This window comes from Thunnus albacares, chromosome 1, assembly GCF_914725855.1.
Source record: "Thunnus albacares chromosome 1, fThuAlb1.1, whole genome shotgun sequence".
Classification (NCBI taxonomy): domain Eukaryota; kingdom Metazoa; phylum Chordata; class Actinopteri; order Scombriformes; family Scombridae; genus Thunnus; species Thunnus albacares.
In genome coordinates, this window is record NC_058106.1 from 2,190,543 (window position 1) to 2,207,257 (window position 16,715).

Here is a 16,715-nt window from a genome sequence, read left to right on the forward strand (position 1 = left end):
AGGTAGAAATCTTCCAAGAGATCTGATGTTGTGATACCTGTGATGTCTAATGTATCAAGTTGAATTTGATAGTGTAGGCTGTGTTCCTGAGAGGAAGAATCATCCTTTCTGTCTCAGACAGCTCATTGTGCTGATGTTTTAGAGCATTGTCTTTCAACAGCTGCCGGTTATCAGGGAGTATCATCTCCATTTTGATGGCGGAATAGTCTCATCACTGCAGTGCAACACTCCTTTTATACTCGGCTCATCTCATATCTGCTTCTTCCCCTCATATCTTACTGTCTGATACCTGTCTTCAGTTTCTCATACCAGTCTATTCCTTCCTTCCCACATGTTACACTGCTTGCTAGTGTTAAATCTTAGCGTCAAAAAATTCTTCATCATAAGTTCCCAGAATGCAAAGTGAAGTCTTCACATGTCTTTTGTCTGATATTCAGTCTACTATCATGAAAGACTCAGAGAAAAGCTCATATTTCCATCTGGCACCAGGAGTTCATGTGGATTTATTAAAATGATTTTGATGAATGAAATTAATTTTCTGTTGATCAACTAATCAATTAGTCAACTAATCGTCTGAGCTCTAGATCACATATAGTTGCAAGGAGCATGTTAATCACAGAACACACATTTTTCACCTTAGCTGTTACAGAATTAATGTTAATTAAAGCTGCAAGATATTTTGATAACTTTTCATTGCAAAGGTCTGAAGTTGACATTAACCAAGTTGCTCAGGTTAAATCTCCGGGTGGAGTTTGTTAATGTACAACGCCTGTAAATGTATGCAAAAAAAGAAAAAACATTTTATTAGTTTGTTTGTCATGGATGATGCAATAAAACAGCAACATTGTAACAGGTTAAAATAACATGAAACAGATGTGTCGCATATAGGATTTCTAGTTAAGGCCGTATTCACACCAAATCAGGTGAATATAATATAATATAATAAATGTCTTCCATTCATCTGAATGGGGGTAGTGCGTTTTGGCTGCCGCTGTTTTGTCCGCTGTGGCGCCGCACTGGACTACGGCCGAACAGTTGAGCCAGAGTCAACTTTTAGAGAAACGCAACCTGACGTCACTGCGGCTGAAGGCTGCGGTGGCCAATCACACCCAGAGATCAGACTGATCAGAGTCGTAAACTCTACCATGAGGGAGGACAAAGACATTACAAGGAGGAGGGGAGGACATTTCTCTTTGTTTGGTAATGTTTAAAGTAAAGATAGACTCTGCTGTCGGCTTCCCGACTCATTTTAAAAAAGGAGAGAGAGAGAGAGAGAGAGAGAGAGAGAGAGAGAGAGCACAAGCGAAAGAGACAAACATAGACGTTTATTGGCTTAATGAATGAATGAATGATCTTCACTGACATTGTGACTTTTACAGCAGAGCCATCTCTAAGACACATTGCAAACACACAAAAACAGGCAGTGTTGTCAAAGTAAGAGGCCTGTGTCATGTGAGGAAAGTGAGAAAGACTGTGACTCAGCCTCACACTCAGGATGATAGTGAAGATAAAAATGAAGACAAAGATGACTAGAAGTGAAGTTGTAGATTCACATGATTTGAGTCAAGTGATTCACATGTTTTTTGGCCTTGGTTTATTGTATAAATAATTTGATTTAAAACCAATACATAGACTAGATAAAAACATGTTCCCCCATAAAATATCCTTGTTTATATTTGTTGAATAAGAGTGCCTTTATGTTTGTAGTAAAACAATACATCAACCATCATGGTGACATGTCTTGATAAACCTCACAGTAAGTATCATTAAATCAATAATAAATAAGGTCTAATGATTCTTAATTACAAAAGTTCTGATCAGTCAGGTATATATATATATATATATATATATATATATATATATACACATTTACAGGCTGTGTGTGCTAAAACACACAAGAAGCTTAATTCTCATTTACAATAATTCACTACATGTTTACAGTCGGGCAGGAATGCTCATTAATATTCTAGCTGGCTACCTTTTCCTTCCAGCTGGCTGCTACATATCTTTGTGGAAAGCCCTGGTCCCAGTTCACAGATTGTGTTAATAGGTAAAAGCCAACAGTATAATATTAGTTTAACTCTCAAAATCAACAAAATGTAATAAAACTGGCGAGACCAGGTAACCGCATCGACACACAAACGCTCTAAAAACACTGAACATACACCGTCCTGTTATTCCTATGTGAGATCTTATTGAACGTGGCTGGTCTCTGTGTTGAACAGGTACGGTGTAACACCTGAGAACATCATCCTGTACGGTCAGAGCATCGGCACCGTGCCCACCATCGACCTGGCTGCTCGCTATGAATGTGCAGCGGTCATCCTACACTCCCCACTCATGTCAGGACTACGAGTGGCCTTCCCTGATACACGCAAGACCTACTGCTTTGATGCTTTCCCCAGGTGAGTCTCACACACACACACACACACACACCACAGCCATGGCTACCTGGGCAACTAGTAACCTTGTTATACAATGGAGTTGCCACTGTTGGCAGACATATGGAAACACTGTGTCCTTATGTGAGTGTGCAGTCTTTCTGACCAGGAAGGAGTATAGAGAGCTGTTGTTCAACTAGCTTTTCTAACTCAACACAATCTCTCACTCAGTATTTTGTTGGGAGCAGTCTGACAGCGCAGTGAGAGACAGACAGAGTGAAGCTCTTCCTCATAAACAAATGCTCAGCAGTGGAAACTGATTTATTAGACTTTTACAGGCTACTTTGTTTTAGTCAGACTTTGGATGGAATTATTTTAAATATGAGCCATGGGCTATGGTCCAGGGTTTTAGTCATTTGCATTATCGCAAAAATCGGTGGAATTTTGAACGAGACTAGTGCAGCGCTCGTTCAAAATGTGCCTGTTCGGAACGGGTGCTGATTTCTCAGTACCTAGAGAGAATAACGCCCGTCCCTTAAATGCCTCTCATACAGACTATCAGTAGACGCTATAATTTACACATGTTCCCTAAACACCTCACATGCAGGCTATCGGTTAGACGCTGCAATTTGCCAATGCTCCTTAAACGCCTCCCACGCAGAATATCTGTAGAGTTTCATTTTGAGTGTAGCTGAAGTTGATGGGATGCATGCAGCTCAGAGAGGCTGTTCTCCACCGCTGGAGACATGACGTTAATACTTACACAGTGGAACTATTCTCATACAGACAGGAGACTGTACGACGTACGAATTAATACATTCATTAATGAATGCAGTTAAGTTTTGGCTGTGGAGCATTTCTCATGTTTCAATTATAGCATGGTCTGATTCACTGCTGCAGGTACGGCTGGTAGAGGGAGGAGGGGCTGCCGTATCAGCCAGTAGGTGATTTTACAAGAATTTGACTAGTTTTGATATATGTGACTAGGGTTGCAATATATTTTGGCCTGGTGGGGGTTATTGTTGGCCTGTACAATTATGGGGGAAACACTGCCTATACATGACAAACTAAATCAGTGTGACTACATACAGACAGCTTTGGTTTTAGCTTGTTCATTACAGTTCCAGCTGTTAGCCTGACCAGCGTGCTGTGGTTGTGTAAAACATACCAGGAGACTGCAGACAAAGCACGGGATGGATCAGTTATTTTAATTTGCTTTTTACTCGGGAAGCTTTTATTGCACATACAGCAACGAGCATCGTCTGTTGTGTCGAATTGTTGCAGAAAAATGTATCAGAGCAAAAACTCTCTCTTAATAATAAAAAGGGAGTCAGAGGTCCAAACAGCAAAGTGTTCTTTTATTGCTGGCGAATAAAAGGAGAGCAAAATAGCACTTTTTACAAAGAACCAAATCGCTCCAAAGGTTTTTCTTTGGGGCATTGTTTTTATGTCCTTGGGTCAACTTAGGTCACACCTTATCATCCACCCTCCCTAATTTTTGACCAATTATTATGTTACTTTTATCTCGTCACTTGTTGTTGGTCAAAACTCTTCAGACCATTTTTTTGAGCTGTTTGAGGATATGTACTGGCATACATAATTCTTCCTGATTATATCCAATTCTTATATATAAGTATTGGGAATCATTTTACACCATTATTGCCCAGTTGTCTTCTGGCCTCTTATTTTTATAAGTTATTCTAGTCATTTTACACCCTTATTTCTTGATCTCTTCCAGAGGGTTTTTTTTTTAAAAGGTGAAGACTTTAATGCAGACCCAAGCAAAGTGACATGTAATACAAACACACTCAAATTTCTCCAGTGTATGATTATGATTCTTCTACCGTGCCTCTATACGTACAGTGTGATTAAATATGGTTCATGAGATTATAACTACACCAATACAAATTGTATCACACTAGCCCTTATTGCTTATAAACTTATAAAATCAATCTGCATAGCTTAATATTGTCTTTAAGCACACCAATGACATTTAATGAAAATACACCACACGTCATCAACTGGAGTAACATGTTATCTTCACCTGGTTCACTGTGTCCACCGCTGTCTGTCTCTCCCCTCTGCTCCGTGTGTGTGCAGAGAGCAGAAGACAAGAGAAGCTAGCGTGACTATAACGTGGTAGAGACTCTCAGCATAATACGGCTAAAGACACTGTGAAAAACATTGTTGTCATTCAAACCTCACCTGAGATTCTGTCCTTTTAGTTTGTAGACGTGGGCGAGACAATTCAACAGCTCCATGACAGAGCCACACTGATGCCTTTACCTTTAAATCATCTCAAAAACTTCTCTTAGTATTATTTTTCATTCAACTCCTGAACTTGGATCTTTCACTATGACATCAGAGCTCACCTGAAAGGCTGCAGTTCACCTCTGTGTCTCTGCTGCTCAAGATGATGCTGACAGTCACAAATAGTTCAGCAGGACAAGCTGTGGAGAATTGAGCTTATAAATAATGTTCATGTCTTAATGACACATATGTTCTTGATACACTCACAGAAAAGGGGAGAGATGGTATTAAATAGTAAATATTTCTCCCACTTATTTCAAAGATGAATGTTTGGATCATTGTTATTAATTAAGCTGAACTGTTACTGACACTTTAGTTCTTCTTTAAAAAAAGAGCAGATGTCTTCATTTGCTTTTGGAACAGAAATGAAGTTGTTTAATTAGACAGCAAGTCTGAGCTAACAACACCTGACACCTGAAATTCAATTTCAAACCATCCCCCCCCCCCCCCCCCCCGGCTGCTGCTGCTGCTGCTGCTTGAAGTTGAGTGTTGTACAATCATCAGGTCAAGTATCTCTCATATCCTGCTCTGTCACTCTCTATCATAACAGCGCACTTATTTGCAGAAAACATTACGTGGAGTTAAAGCAGCTAGATTGTTTGTTTGCGATCAGTCAAATATTGGTAGAGACAATCCAGCAACATGTGGATACTGTTAGGGACATCATGTCCCTACCGTCCAGACCCAAACCTACACACATGGGAATGACATCTTGTCACATCAGTGAGTTTGGGAGCAGAATATTATTTGTCTGGATCCATTTCAGGACATTAACTTTCACTTGTCCAGGCACTAAAGGCACTTGTCTGGATAAAAAATGACAATAATCTACTTTTCTCATTTTGTTTGTTGAAAGCATCCAAACAGTGTCAACACATAAATGCTGTAATTAAATGTATGAATTTTATTAAAGCCATTACTTCCCTGTCAATGAAACACTTTGTAAAGTCTGTTTCAATATGAGCTCTATAGATTCATCACTGATCATCCTTCTGATCTTTAATAATGATGACTGACAGGATGTTTTTCAGGGGGGGGTGGGAGGCCTTGTCAATAATCAGTCTCTATATAATCATCAGACCTGGAATTTTAGACGACATCTCCTCAAGTTGTTTGAAAAACATTCACCCTAATAACAAATGACACTATTTCTTTATGGATCAATGAACAAAAAGCTCCTCAACTGTAATTGAATATGGAAATACTGTAGCAGCAGTGTTATTTTTCATCTTGACCATGTATCTGTCAAACTGATAATCAGGTGATTAGTGGGGGAGCGCTTGTGCACTTTGTGTTTCTCTACCAAACACTGATCACTCTCACAAGCCTCACAAGCGCTGACTGTGTTTAAACCACACGAGCACAAAACACCTCATGTACCATGTTTTTCTTTTTAATCCAACAGTTGTGTCATATTTCGACTTCTCCACAGCTGAGGAGAGGTTATTATGATACCAGGTTGTTATCACTGTATTATGCCACCTCAGTTGGTTCATAATTTGGTCACACAAGGGATCACAGCTTGTGTGACCAAATTATGAACAGTCAGAGGATGTTAAAATTTAATGAGTCTGCTGTGTCTCCACAGACTCGTGGTCTGCAGTGTAGAATGGTTAGGAATATTAAATGTAGATATCAGGGAAGTGTTCCATGTTTAGACCTGCTTGTTCATCGTTGTCTAGATCTGTGTTTAGGATCTATAGATGTGTGTGTTAGCGGGGTGAGGCAGTCTACCTTTTGACAGAGCAGTGAGAGGAGAGCTGAGAGTCATCATTTTATTGATATTTATGATTTTCATCCTCCCAGTGCTGATTTCATTGCCATTTCAGTCGTTGCTGTAATGGGAAATTGCTGATCACTCAATAAACACACAAAGAGAGCATTGTCAGGTTATGAAATAGTGTAATCAAATAATACAATCAGAAGTATAAAGCATCATAGTTCTGGAGACAAAGATACCACCTAGCTATCTTTTCTTTGTCTGAAAGGTTGGCACTTAACCAGTCCCTTAAATACTACTCGTACAGAATTTATGACATCTGTTTACTAACCTTACAGGTCAGCAACCCTCAGATAGAAACATAAGTCAAAAGTTCAGCTAACCTAGGAACAGTCTTTCTTCACGACCATATATGACAGTAACATCACAAAATAACATTACTACTATATTAAATTAAGGACAAACCACACTATCCTCTAAAGCTTATCAGTTTTACACATAAACATCTACATAACTATAGTTTATCTTATCACTGGCTCAGGTAAGGGTATAATAGAATAAACTTAACTGTTAAACACACAACTGCCTCATCTTACACAGCAAAGAACCAAGTTTAGAATAGACATAGCACAGAAGAATTTAGAACATGTGTGAAACACAAACTAACACTAAACTGAACTTAAACACTGTCTGAAACATGTATGATATATTGAAGAAATACATCAAATGATAACCTGTGATTCAGTTTTCTTTTACATTGCTCCAGATGATCAGCCATGACACTGACAGGCTTGTGTGAGGTCAGCTTGCCTCTATGTACAGGACAGTTCAATCTATGTCAAACCAAGATAGCACCATGATGCACTCTCTAGTATTTCTTATTTTGTTTGTTTATTAGTACGGTCTTCAATACTCCCGTTCTATTTCTGTTGTGTTATTATTTTGTGTAAGTACATTGAGAGCCACTTAAACCGGAGTCAAATTCCTCCTATGCATAAACATACTTGATCAATAAAGATTCAGATTCTCATATTTAGTTGGAGTTGTATGATCCAATACTCTGTGATTCCAAGTGGATTCAACTGAAGATTGAGTTGAACTTGGATACAAGTCTACTTGTTTTATTGGACAGGACCAGTCAAAAGTTTGGACACGGTACTGAATATGATTTAAAGTGTGTGAATTTTGGCTGGCTTCAGCTGGAGTAATAAAAAATCTGTTTTTTATTAAGAGATAAGAAGTAGGGCTGAAGATTGGATCATATTTGTATCAGAATAACCATGTACAAGAGTGCAGTTTGAACATGTCAGCTGTATTACTGTAATACTGGCATATTTAGTCAGTTGCACCTAATTCATCAGTATTCTCCACATACTGGTGTTAACTAAAGATGACGTCTGTGATGCCTGAAATAAAGAGAGGGGCTTTGTCTCGTGTCGGGTCTTTCTCTTGATGAATCATGTCAGCTGTAGTTGGGTTGTTGTTGAGTGTTAATGACAGTTAGCTGTGGCTCATCCACTAATCACAGGTCTCTCCATAGGTCCACATGTTGAAGTGTCCTTGAGCAAGACACAACTAGCTAAACAGTGGGAGCACGGCAGCTCCACCACTGTGTATGTGTGTGTGTGTGTGTGTGTGTGTGTGTGTGTGTGTGTGTGTGTGTGTGTGTGTGTGTGTGTGTGTGTGTGAATGGATGAACGAATGAGAGGTGAAATTGTAAAGCACTTTGTCCTTTAAGGTAGAAAAACACTGTATAAATGCAGTTCATTTACTACTTACCATTTACTTAAAAAACTGCAAATCAGGATGTGTGGAATTCCAAGACAAGCAGCACTGAGAACCCTGTTCAAATGTAAAATAACAACAAAGACAAACAGTTTTAATATAAGCCTGAGAGAGTTTTCTGAACAGGTTCAAATGAAGACACATTCATTTGACCTTGAATCAGTGCAGCACGTACCTTCACACTGTCTCGATGGTGTTCAATGGCAGCATGCTTGTACAGGTGGTCACTTCAGAAAAGCTGGCGGCCATCCTCAATAAATGACTGTGTGGATAAACACAGTCATCTGGTCTGAGAACACCTCGGATGCCCCGAGAGGAGCTGGAGAGTGTTGCTGGAGTGAAGGATGTCTGGGTTACTCAGTCTAATGCGATCCCGGATAAGAAGATGGATGGATGTTTCTTTAAGGAAATTCTATCCAAATAACATGTGATGTTAATATCTCTGTGAGGGAATCTGTCAGTTGTCTTTGAGATTGACAGCTTTTGCGCGTCACTGTGGCCCTCATGCATAGTAAGAGCCACCTCCAGGAAGGAGAAAACAATCAATGCATGTGGAATATCTGCTATCTTTGTATCAAGATGGATCTTCACAGATATGTTTCCTTGCATATTCCTATTAAATGAATGTGTTTGCTGTAATGTTATTGTATGATAGTTGTGTGAAGTTGCAGAATGATAATCCTGAGTCCAATCAGCATCGCTCGCTTCAATGTTGACACCAACCTGGTGCTTGTTGTTATAATTGTTGTGCTGATATTATAAGGTAAGCGCAAAGTTTTTCATTTATATGCTTTACTCACAGGTGTGTGAATTGAATAGAAAGCATCCAGAGTTCAAAATAATGTTAGTTTCTAAAGATAGAAGACAGACCCCTCTCCTCCTCTCCTCCTCTCTCCTCTCCTCCTCTCTCCTCCTCTCCTCTCCTCTCCTCTCCTCTCATCTCCTCTCCTCTCCTCTCCTCTCCTCTCCTCTCCTCTCCTCTCCTCTCCTCTCCTCTCCTCTCCTCTCCTCTCATCTCCATCTGTCCTATCCTCTCCTAAAAAAATAAATAAAATTCAGTGGTCATATAGTGCTGCTGCTAGGTGCATATAGGGGAAACACTGACACAGCTTCAGTGCTCACACTCAGTGTGTACACATGATGCATTCAGGCACAGTATTTACTATAGGTCACCCAAGTTTTGCTAGTGCTCACAACCCAACACATAATGACTGTAGTCACATGTAAAACAGAGGAACTAACCTGGAGTGTAAAAATCCACTTTGTGCCACGGTCACGTGTGTGAAACACTATGTAGACAGCTGTATTGATTAAAATAGAAGCATACTTTTCTGGTCAGATGTGTGTGAGTTGGTGAAAGACTTGTAATGTTAATAGTTTAAAAAAGGTATGTAAACTGAAGCGCCAAAGTGGCTCAATTGTATAAGATTTTATAGGCTCAGTCACAGCTTCAGTGTGCACATGTGACCCAGTGTTGGTGAAGATGGGTGCAGGCTGTTGCCGTGATTCGGGGTGGCTAAACAGCGCTGTATGTGGTCTATGTGATATCAGCACCTTTTTTTGTGTGTGTGTGTGATTATGTGTCAGTTGTGTGTCCCACTCACCTAGCAAACCAATCGTCAGCATGAGTGAAACTAGCACCGGTTGATCAACAGGGTCTGTCATGCAGCTTTAACAGATACAGTCACCATGATTACACATTTCTCTGTAACTATAAGCCCTAGAGCCCAGATAATATCATTGTTAGAATCAGAAGGAGCTGGTGAAACAGGTCTATTCTGTCCACATAAAGTGGATGACACAAAGTGCCATGAATAAAGAGCAGTTAATATGGGCGTCAATAGGGATTTGGAACATGGCACATTTTAGTCTCCTGCACTAAATCTGTACAAGCTAACGTTTTGATTTTTGAGTATGTCAGAGAGGAGAGTCCCAACCACAACGCAAAGATATTAGTTTACTATGTAGAAGACTAAATAAAGCAGAAGATCCCCTCCAGACATATAGTAAGACTCATACTCATACTGATATGTGTTTTTATCCACAAAAAAAGTATAAACATGTTAAAACCCTTCAAATGACATCTTCTCCCTCTTCCTCATTAACATTTCCAAGGTCTATGAATACACAAATTCATTTCAAAAGTTGACTACTTCACACAAGGTGTCTCCCACTGTAAAGTCTGTTCTCAGTGTTTGTGCTCTAGAGACTTCAAGTTTCCACATCACACTGGTTTAGGTGAATATCGGACCAGGATCCAAACTATTTGTGATGTCATAAAGCATGTTTGTAGGCCCGCCCCTTTTAAAATTGGATTTTCAATGAGCACAGAGAAACTTTCCACCTCCAGCAGATGAATGTTAAAACTCTGTACATACATTCACTCTGCACAATGAAGCTCAAACATCCAGCTTGAAGGAACAAGAAGAAAAACACATTTTTGAGTGGACGGGACTTTAAGAAGCTGGAATCAGAGAACATCTAACATTAGAATCTATAAGGGATTTGAAATGATTGTGATTGGATGCTGAACTCATGTAGTAATATTCTAAGTCAGTATCGAAAAACCTAATGTTTTCCCGTGCGACGGTTTTTAATGTGTGTAGCTGCAAAAACTCACATTCATACAACTGTAGGGAGAGATTACACGCATGCTATGGAGTGAACAGGGTAATAGTTTTATTCCATCTGGAATGACATTAGCCTGCAGAGTGTTAATCTTCCAACTAACCTCTATCTTAATAGCAGGGCACAGCGGAGGCTGAGCTGCTACACCTAGTTATGGGTGAGGGTGATTAGTGAGGAATTAGTATGCATGGCATGGAACTGGAGCTTTGCACAATTCCATCCAGGCCACAAGACAGGCCTGATCATCATTTAGCTAACTGACTGTGTTGTTCACACACACATTCAAATGTTATTTTCTCTGGAACAGGACACTGCTTCCACTCACCTGCTCTGCATTTTGAATTTTTGGACTAAAACATCCAAAAGGTGATTTTAAATGATAGAAGACAGAGTAGCCTGAACAATAAGATGGTTTCACACAGCTGGAGATGATACTGGTTATCTACTATCCCCAAAGAAATCTTTAAAAAGCATTAAATTAGACTTTTTAAATCCAAGTCCACAACAAGTTTTTCATTTTAATAATGAACAGTCTTAAAATTTGAAATCACATTGACCCACAGGATTCAACGTTGCATATTTTAAATAAGGCCTGTTGTGCTTTGGTCTTGAAGGAGTCTAGTTTTTCTTCTTCTCATTTTTATTTTACTGCATGTTTGTGCGCTCATTCTTTTTCCCTGAAGGGTTCAGAAGGATTGAGGAAGCCAGTGAATCATTTACTGATGATGCTTAGTTAAAGATGGCCCCTGGGGGGTCTGTAGGAAAGAAGCCTGTCTCTGTTTGATACGTGCTAGAAGCTGGACAGAAGCACAGAGTTATACATGGACGCCTCTGCAGGTGTTTTTCCCACAGCTTTGTGAACTTTTTAAAACGGACAGGTTCGTACAAATATGCCCTGAACTGCTGAGGAAAAATGTAATTATACTCAGTGTGTGCCACTTCATGTGCAAAAAAAAAAAGAGATGAAGTGAGCTTCTACTCAGAGAGCGAGTGAGAGCAAGCCTGCATAGTTATGTGTAGAAGAGAGAGGTGTGTGTGTGTGTGTGTGTGTGTTGTTACAGACATAAAATTAGCTTCTGTGTGTGACCGTCATGATCAACTTCATACTACCACCACCGTCTTTTCTGATCTTGTAGTGTGAGTAATGTTATGTTGGCAGTTACAGTTCTCAGTGTGTATCAGGATGTAGTTATTTGTAGGACTGCACAATATGAGGAATATCTGTGATATGTAATAACATTGTTCAATATTGTGATGATGATATGACTTGTGTGCATATTTGCTTTAATAGGTACACTGCTAACATAGACCCAGCCCACTGAATACAGAGATTAAATCAATTGTTTCACACATGCTTTAAATGAACAAATTGCACACGAATAGCCAACCAATGAAACAGAAGATTCATTGAAACAAGGCTCTATAACTATAAGAAGTTCAAGTTTAGAGTGTCCTGCTCCCTTAACAAAAACATCTGGTACCCTACAGTGTTGAAATCAAAAACAACTTCAATAATTCAATAAATGTAAATAAAACAATATCTGATAACTGTAATGTCTCCCATTACAGTCTTCAAGGCCCTGGACTCCACCCAACCAGGTGCAGAGCTCTGTAGTATGAGGGGGGGAATTGAAATAGAGTTTGGCCATAAAATCAGGAAAAAAAAAGTATCTACCCTTTAGGGCAGGTTTCATTTCGCAAATGTCAAAAATTGATTTTCTAAATGTTATTTAATAACTTGGATGTTGACAGAATGAAAAAGGCAGAACTCAACTGTAAGGGCAGAGCAGCACCTGCACAGTGCACACACACGCTAGAGTTCATCTTCAGAGAAGGCAGCAGTTCCAACCATGTTTTGATTTTAATGAGTAAATAATTAGCTACGTTCTCAGAGGCTAACGTTAGCAGAGCGGAGCAGTGAAATCGAGCGATAATAAACGAGACCGGCTGACCAACACACACACTGCAGCATTAAACAACCTAAACCAACTCTCATGCCAAGAAAATCACTGTGTTCAGTCTGTTTCACCTCACAAACCCCCCGAGTTAACAGTGCAGCAGAGAGGCTGATGATGTTAATAACACAGCGGAGCACTCTTCCACCTGCATCACTGTCGCCATTTTCACTCATCCATTTGTCCTCGGAGAGTATTGTTGAATCTCCAGCCCCCACCGTGATGAGCTCTAACTCTGACTGTGACATGCTGGTTCAACACTCAGAACATACATCCCAACAATCATCCGGTTTTTGTTTAGAAAGCATCCAACAACCTGCAGGCTAGCCTCCAGAGTTTTAAACATACAATATAATTCCCTTTCCAAGATAAACTTTGGTCTCAGAGTAGAAATCTGATGTGGAAAGTTTGGTTTTAGATTTGGTTTTATTGTAAGTATACATGACAGTGAGGATAACACGTGTACAGATGTGTTGAAGTGTAATCACCTAAGTCTGGTTGAGCTGCTGTTTTTACCAATCGTTTCCTAACTGCGTCCTCACATTCTCGTGAGTTTGGACACGAGTTGGACCTTTTAGAATACTCTGTATCAAGAAAGGACTTCCACTTCAGTGCCTTTACCACCATAACAAGTCAAAACAGTTTCAATCCAACAGACCCTTCAAACACAATATCCTTTGACCCTCTTATCAGCGCCTGTCACAGCTCAGTGTTGTCTGTCTTTCATTCTAACATTTCTTTCTTTCCCCTCCACAGTATTGACAAGGTGTCCAAGGTGGCATCCCCAGTGCTGGTGATCCACGGTACCGAGGACGAGGTGATCGACTTCTCCCACGGCCTGGCCATGTACGAGCGCTGCCCCCGCGCCGTGGAGCCCCTGTGGGTGGAGGGAGCCGGCCACAATGACATTGAACTCTACGCCCAGTACCTGGAGAGACTCAAGCAGTTCATCTCCTTCGAGCTTCCCACTTCCTGAGGGGAGCTCAGCACTCAGGCCAGGGTTCATCTCAACACAGCCTCCTCCTTATCATCTCCCGACTTCCTCTCTCTCAGCAGACGGGGCAGGGCGGGAGGAAACTCACTACAACATTCTCGCCTGTCCTTGGAGCCATTTCAGAGTGAGAATGTCAAGTGGACTGGAAGAGGAGGTGGTTTTAGTTTGTTGAGGTGCAGCTTGAGGGTAAGGCCAGGCCAGGCACGGAGCTTAGATTTAACATGTAGTGTCCCCAAAACCTGGCTGGCGTTCCTACATGTGGACCCAGTTCGCCAGTCAGCTCGAGCCTGGACAGTGCTTGCACTCGCTGCTCGCTCTGGATTCATTTCCCACTCCCGCTCTCTCCCTCCTTCCCTTCCTCTGCTCACTCCCCCCCCCCCCCCCCCCCCCCCCCACCTGTTCTGTGTCAGCGTCTGTCACTGTGAGCTTCAGTCTGTCACATCCTCTGTTTCTCCCATGATCCCTGCTTTCCTTTCAACAGAGAGTCTTTGCAACGGTCAAGCTTGATTTTTGTATTCTTTTATACCAGGTGAAGAAGTATCAATTTTGCACCTTGAGATACAATTGAAGTTTTTTACTTTTTCTGTATTTTTAAGTTACCATTCAGGGTTGATCAAACAAATGCACTTTTAATGTGCAGGTATTTTCAGGTAATGTTTTTTTTTCTGGGTTCATATATGTACATGTTGTTTTTCTTTTTGTTATCGGCATTCCATGTTTTTCTTAATTGCAGGTAGAACAAAATGTGTTTTCAGTTGGTGTGTATGTTTAAAAGCTGTTAAATCAGAGTGCACTGCTGCAAATCTGGCCTTTGTAGCGGTGACCTTTGTAGCCCTGATGCAAGCTGTTCTCTTCTACAAGGAGAAGATAATGCAGAACTTCATTAGGAAATCCTGCAATTTACAATTTTTCTTGCTTATTGGCAAACACAAATGCAGTTCTGTGAGAAAATGACTGAAGGCCTTGAATCATTTTCAGCTGCTGGTAATTTCTGCACATTCAGTTCAATAAAATCTCAATCTTTAGAACTGGTTCACCATTAGTATACAGTGTGAACCAAAGATGTTAATCGACATACTTTGTGATTAGTGGGTCATCTTGCAGAATTTAATGCTGAACCTACCAGGGAATCCAAACAAATCTAGACATCTGAGCACCCGGTGAAGCCATTGTTGAATCATCAATACTGTTAGAACCCTTCAATCTAACTTTGAGGGTCATTTTGTGCATCAAGTGTGTACATTTGCCATAAAGCAATGCAGCAATGAACATCCCAAATGTTGGGTAATATGTATGCTTACCTCAGTAGAAGAGAGAGCAGCAGCTATCAGGGCAGTGCTTTTGTTAACTGGAGATCATGTGTGATAAGACTTGACAGCAGTTTCAAACAGAAACACTCTTGACTCAGTACTGTAAACTGAAGCCAGAGAGCATGTCGCTGGGTATCCCCGCAGACAGAAAGACAAGCGCTCTGGTGTTCCCTCACTCAACTGTAAACTCTGCTCCATGCCGAGATATTCAAGGTGAACATGCTGTCGCTGGGTTCTTTTATCAGTCATTTCAAATAAAGCCTTATGTATGTAGACATTTCTCCCAAACGTTCCTGTCGACTACAGCGGGGCTCTCGTGGTCTTCAGGAGGACTGATAACTGCTGCTATTCATCAGAGGAATCAATCAGTCAATCACTGTGAAAGCCAGACAGTTTAGGGAATACGGAAATGACAGGAAGGTACTAAAAACAAATTCAACCTGACCATCGCCACCCCGATACTGTCAGCTGTGTGTCCCTGTTTGCAGTAGGAGAGGCAACCGCCCTCCTTTACCAACAGCTTTGTCTGCTGAGCCCTCTGTGACAGTCGGCTCTTTATTCCAGCTCAAACTCCAAAGACATTTGAAAGAACCATGAAGGGGAATGGGATGCTGTGGAACTAAGCACCGCATGCAAAATCACATCTTATCATTGTGGACATTTCAACTTGTATTGACTGTATTTGAATCATTTTTCTTTACCCCCAGCAAATGAAAAAAAAAAAAAAGTAAAACACTAAAAAATGAAGCTAAATAATAACATAAAATTGGTAAAACACTATCACATTGAAGTATAACGCTTAAGATGTTTTGAGAGAAGGATTGTGTTGGAGGGTTATTTGCATAGCGACTTGTGATAAGTGTACTGCTGTGAAGTGGTTTGTCAGTTGGGTATTAGTGTTTTCTGATCATAGCTAATGTTAATGGGCCATGTTGTTGGATGATGAGCCCTCGGCCATCTCTCTAGTATATTTCCTCTAGCTCCTCTTTTTAAAGGAAATGAAGACCTTGCTTTAGTCCCGATTTATTGTTTTGATACTGACATTTTTACGATTTTCCAGTCTAAATGTTGATAGATTTACACTGTCTCTGAAGCTGGTTTGTACGATAATTCTCTGTAACGGTATTCTTCAGTATCTTCTCTATACATATTAGCCCTTACACAGGGCAGTCTAGTCTCTTTTATTTTAACACTGGAATCATGATATGCAAATGAAAGGCAGATAAAGCTAGTAGAATCAGATTTTGATAATAATATTGTGTAAAACAGAAGAAAAGCCTTAAATATGCCATAAAACAGATTGTTCTTCATGTGGTTGTTGTTGCAAGAAGGCAACACAATGGATGTTTTAATGCTTATAATGGAATAAAGGATGCATGAAAGTTTGTGTCTTACCTTAATGTTTCTGTCTGCATGGCTACATACCACATTAGGGAAGTAAGAATAATTAATAAGTAATTTGGGTGAACCAACTAATGTCAAATATGTTTCCAGTGGGTTACCACTTCCTCTGCATTTTGTATGAAACTTATTGGGGACTCTGTTTGAAACTCTGCTTTCTCAATATCACAAATGTTTTCTTATTGCTCTTGATGATATAATGGTAATAATACTTGCTAATGCAGTCATTGG

General features: G+C 40.2%; 1 protein-coding gene across 1 annotated transcript in view; it reads left to right on the plus strand.

Moving 5' to 3' along the window:
- Positions 1-16,465, plus strand: part of abhd17c (abhydrolase domain containing 17C, depalmitoylase) — a 36,930-nt gene extending 20,465 nt beyond the window's left edge. Inside the window, exons 2-3 of the mRNA XM_044347646.1 lie at positions 2,226-2,405; positions 13,536-16,465. Of these exons, the coding sequence (XP_044203581.1) occupies positions 2,226-2,405; positions 13,536-13,755 (400 nt within the window). The 3' untranslated portion in view covers positions 13,756-16,465. The remainder of the gene's footprint in view (positions 1-2,225; positions 2,406-13,535) is intronic.
- The last annotated feature ends 250 nt before the right edge of the window (positions 16,466-16,715 follow it).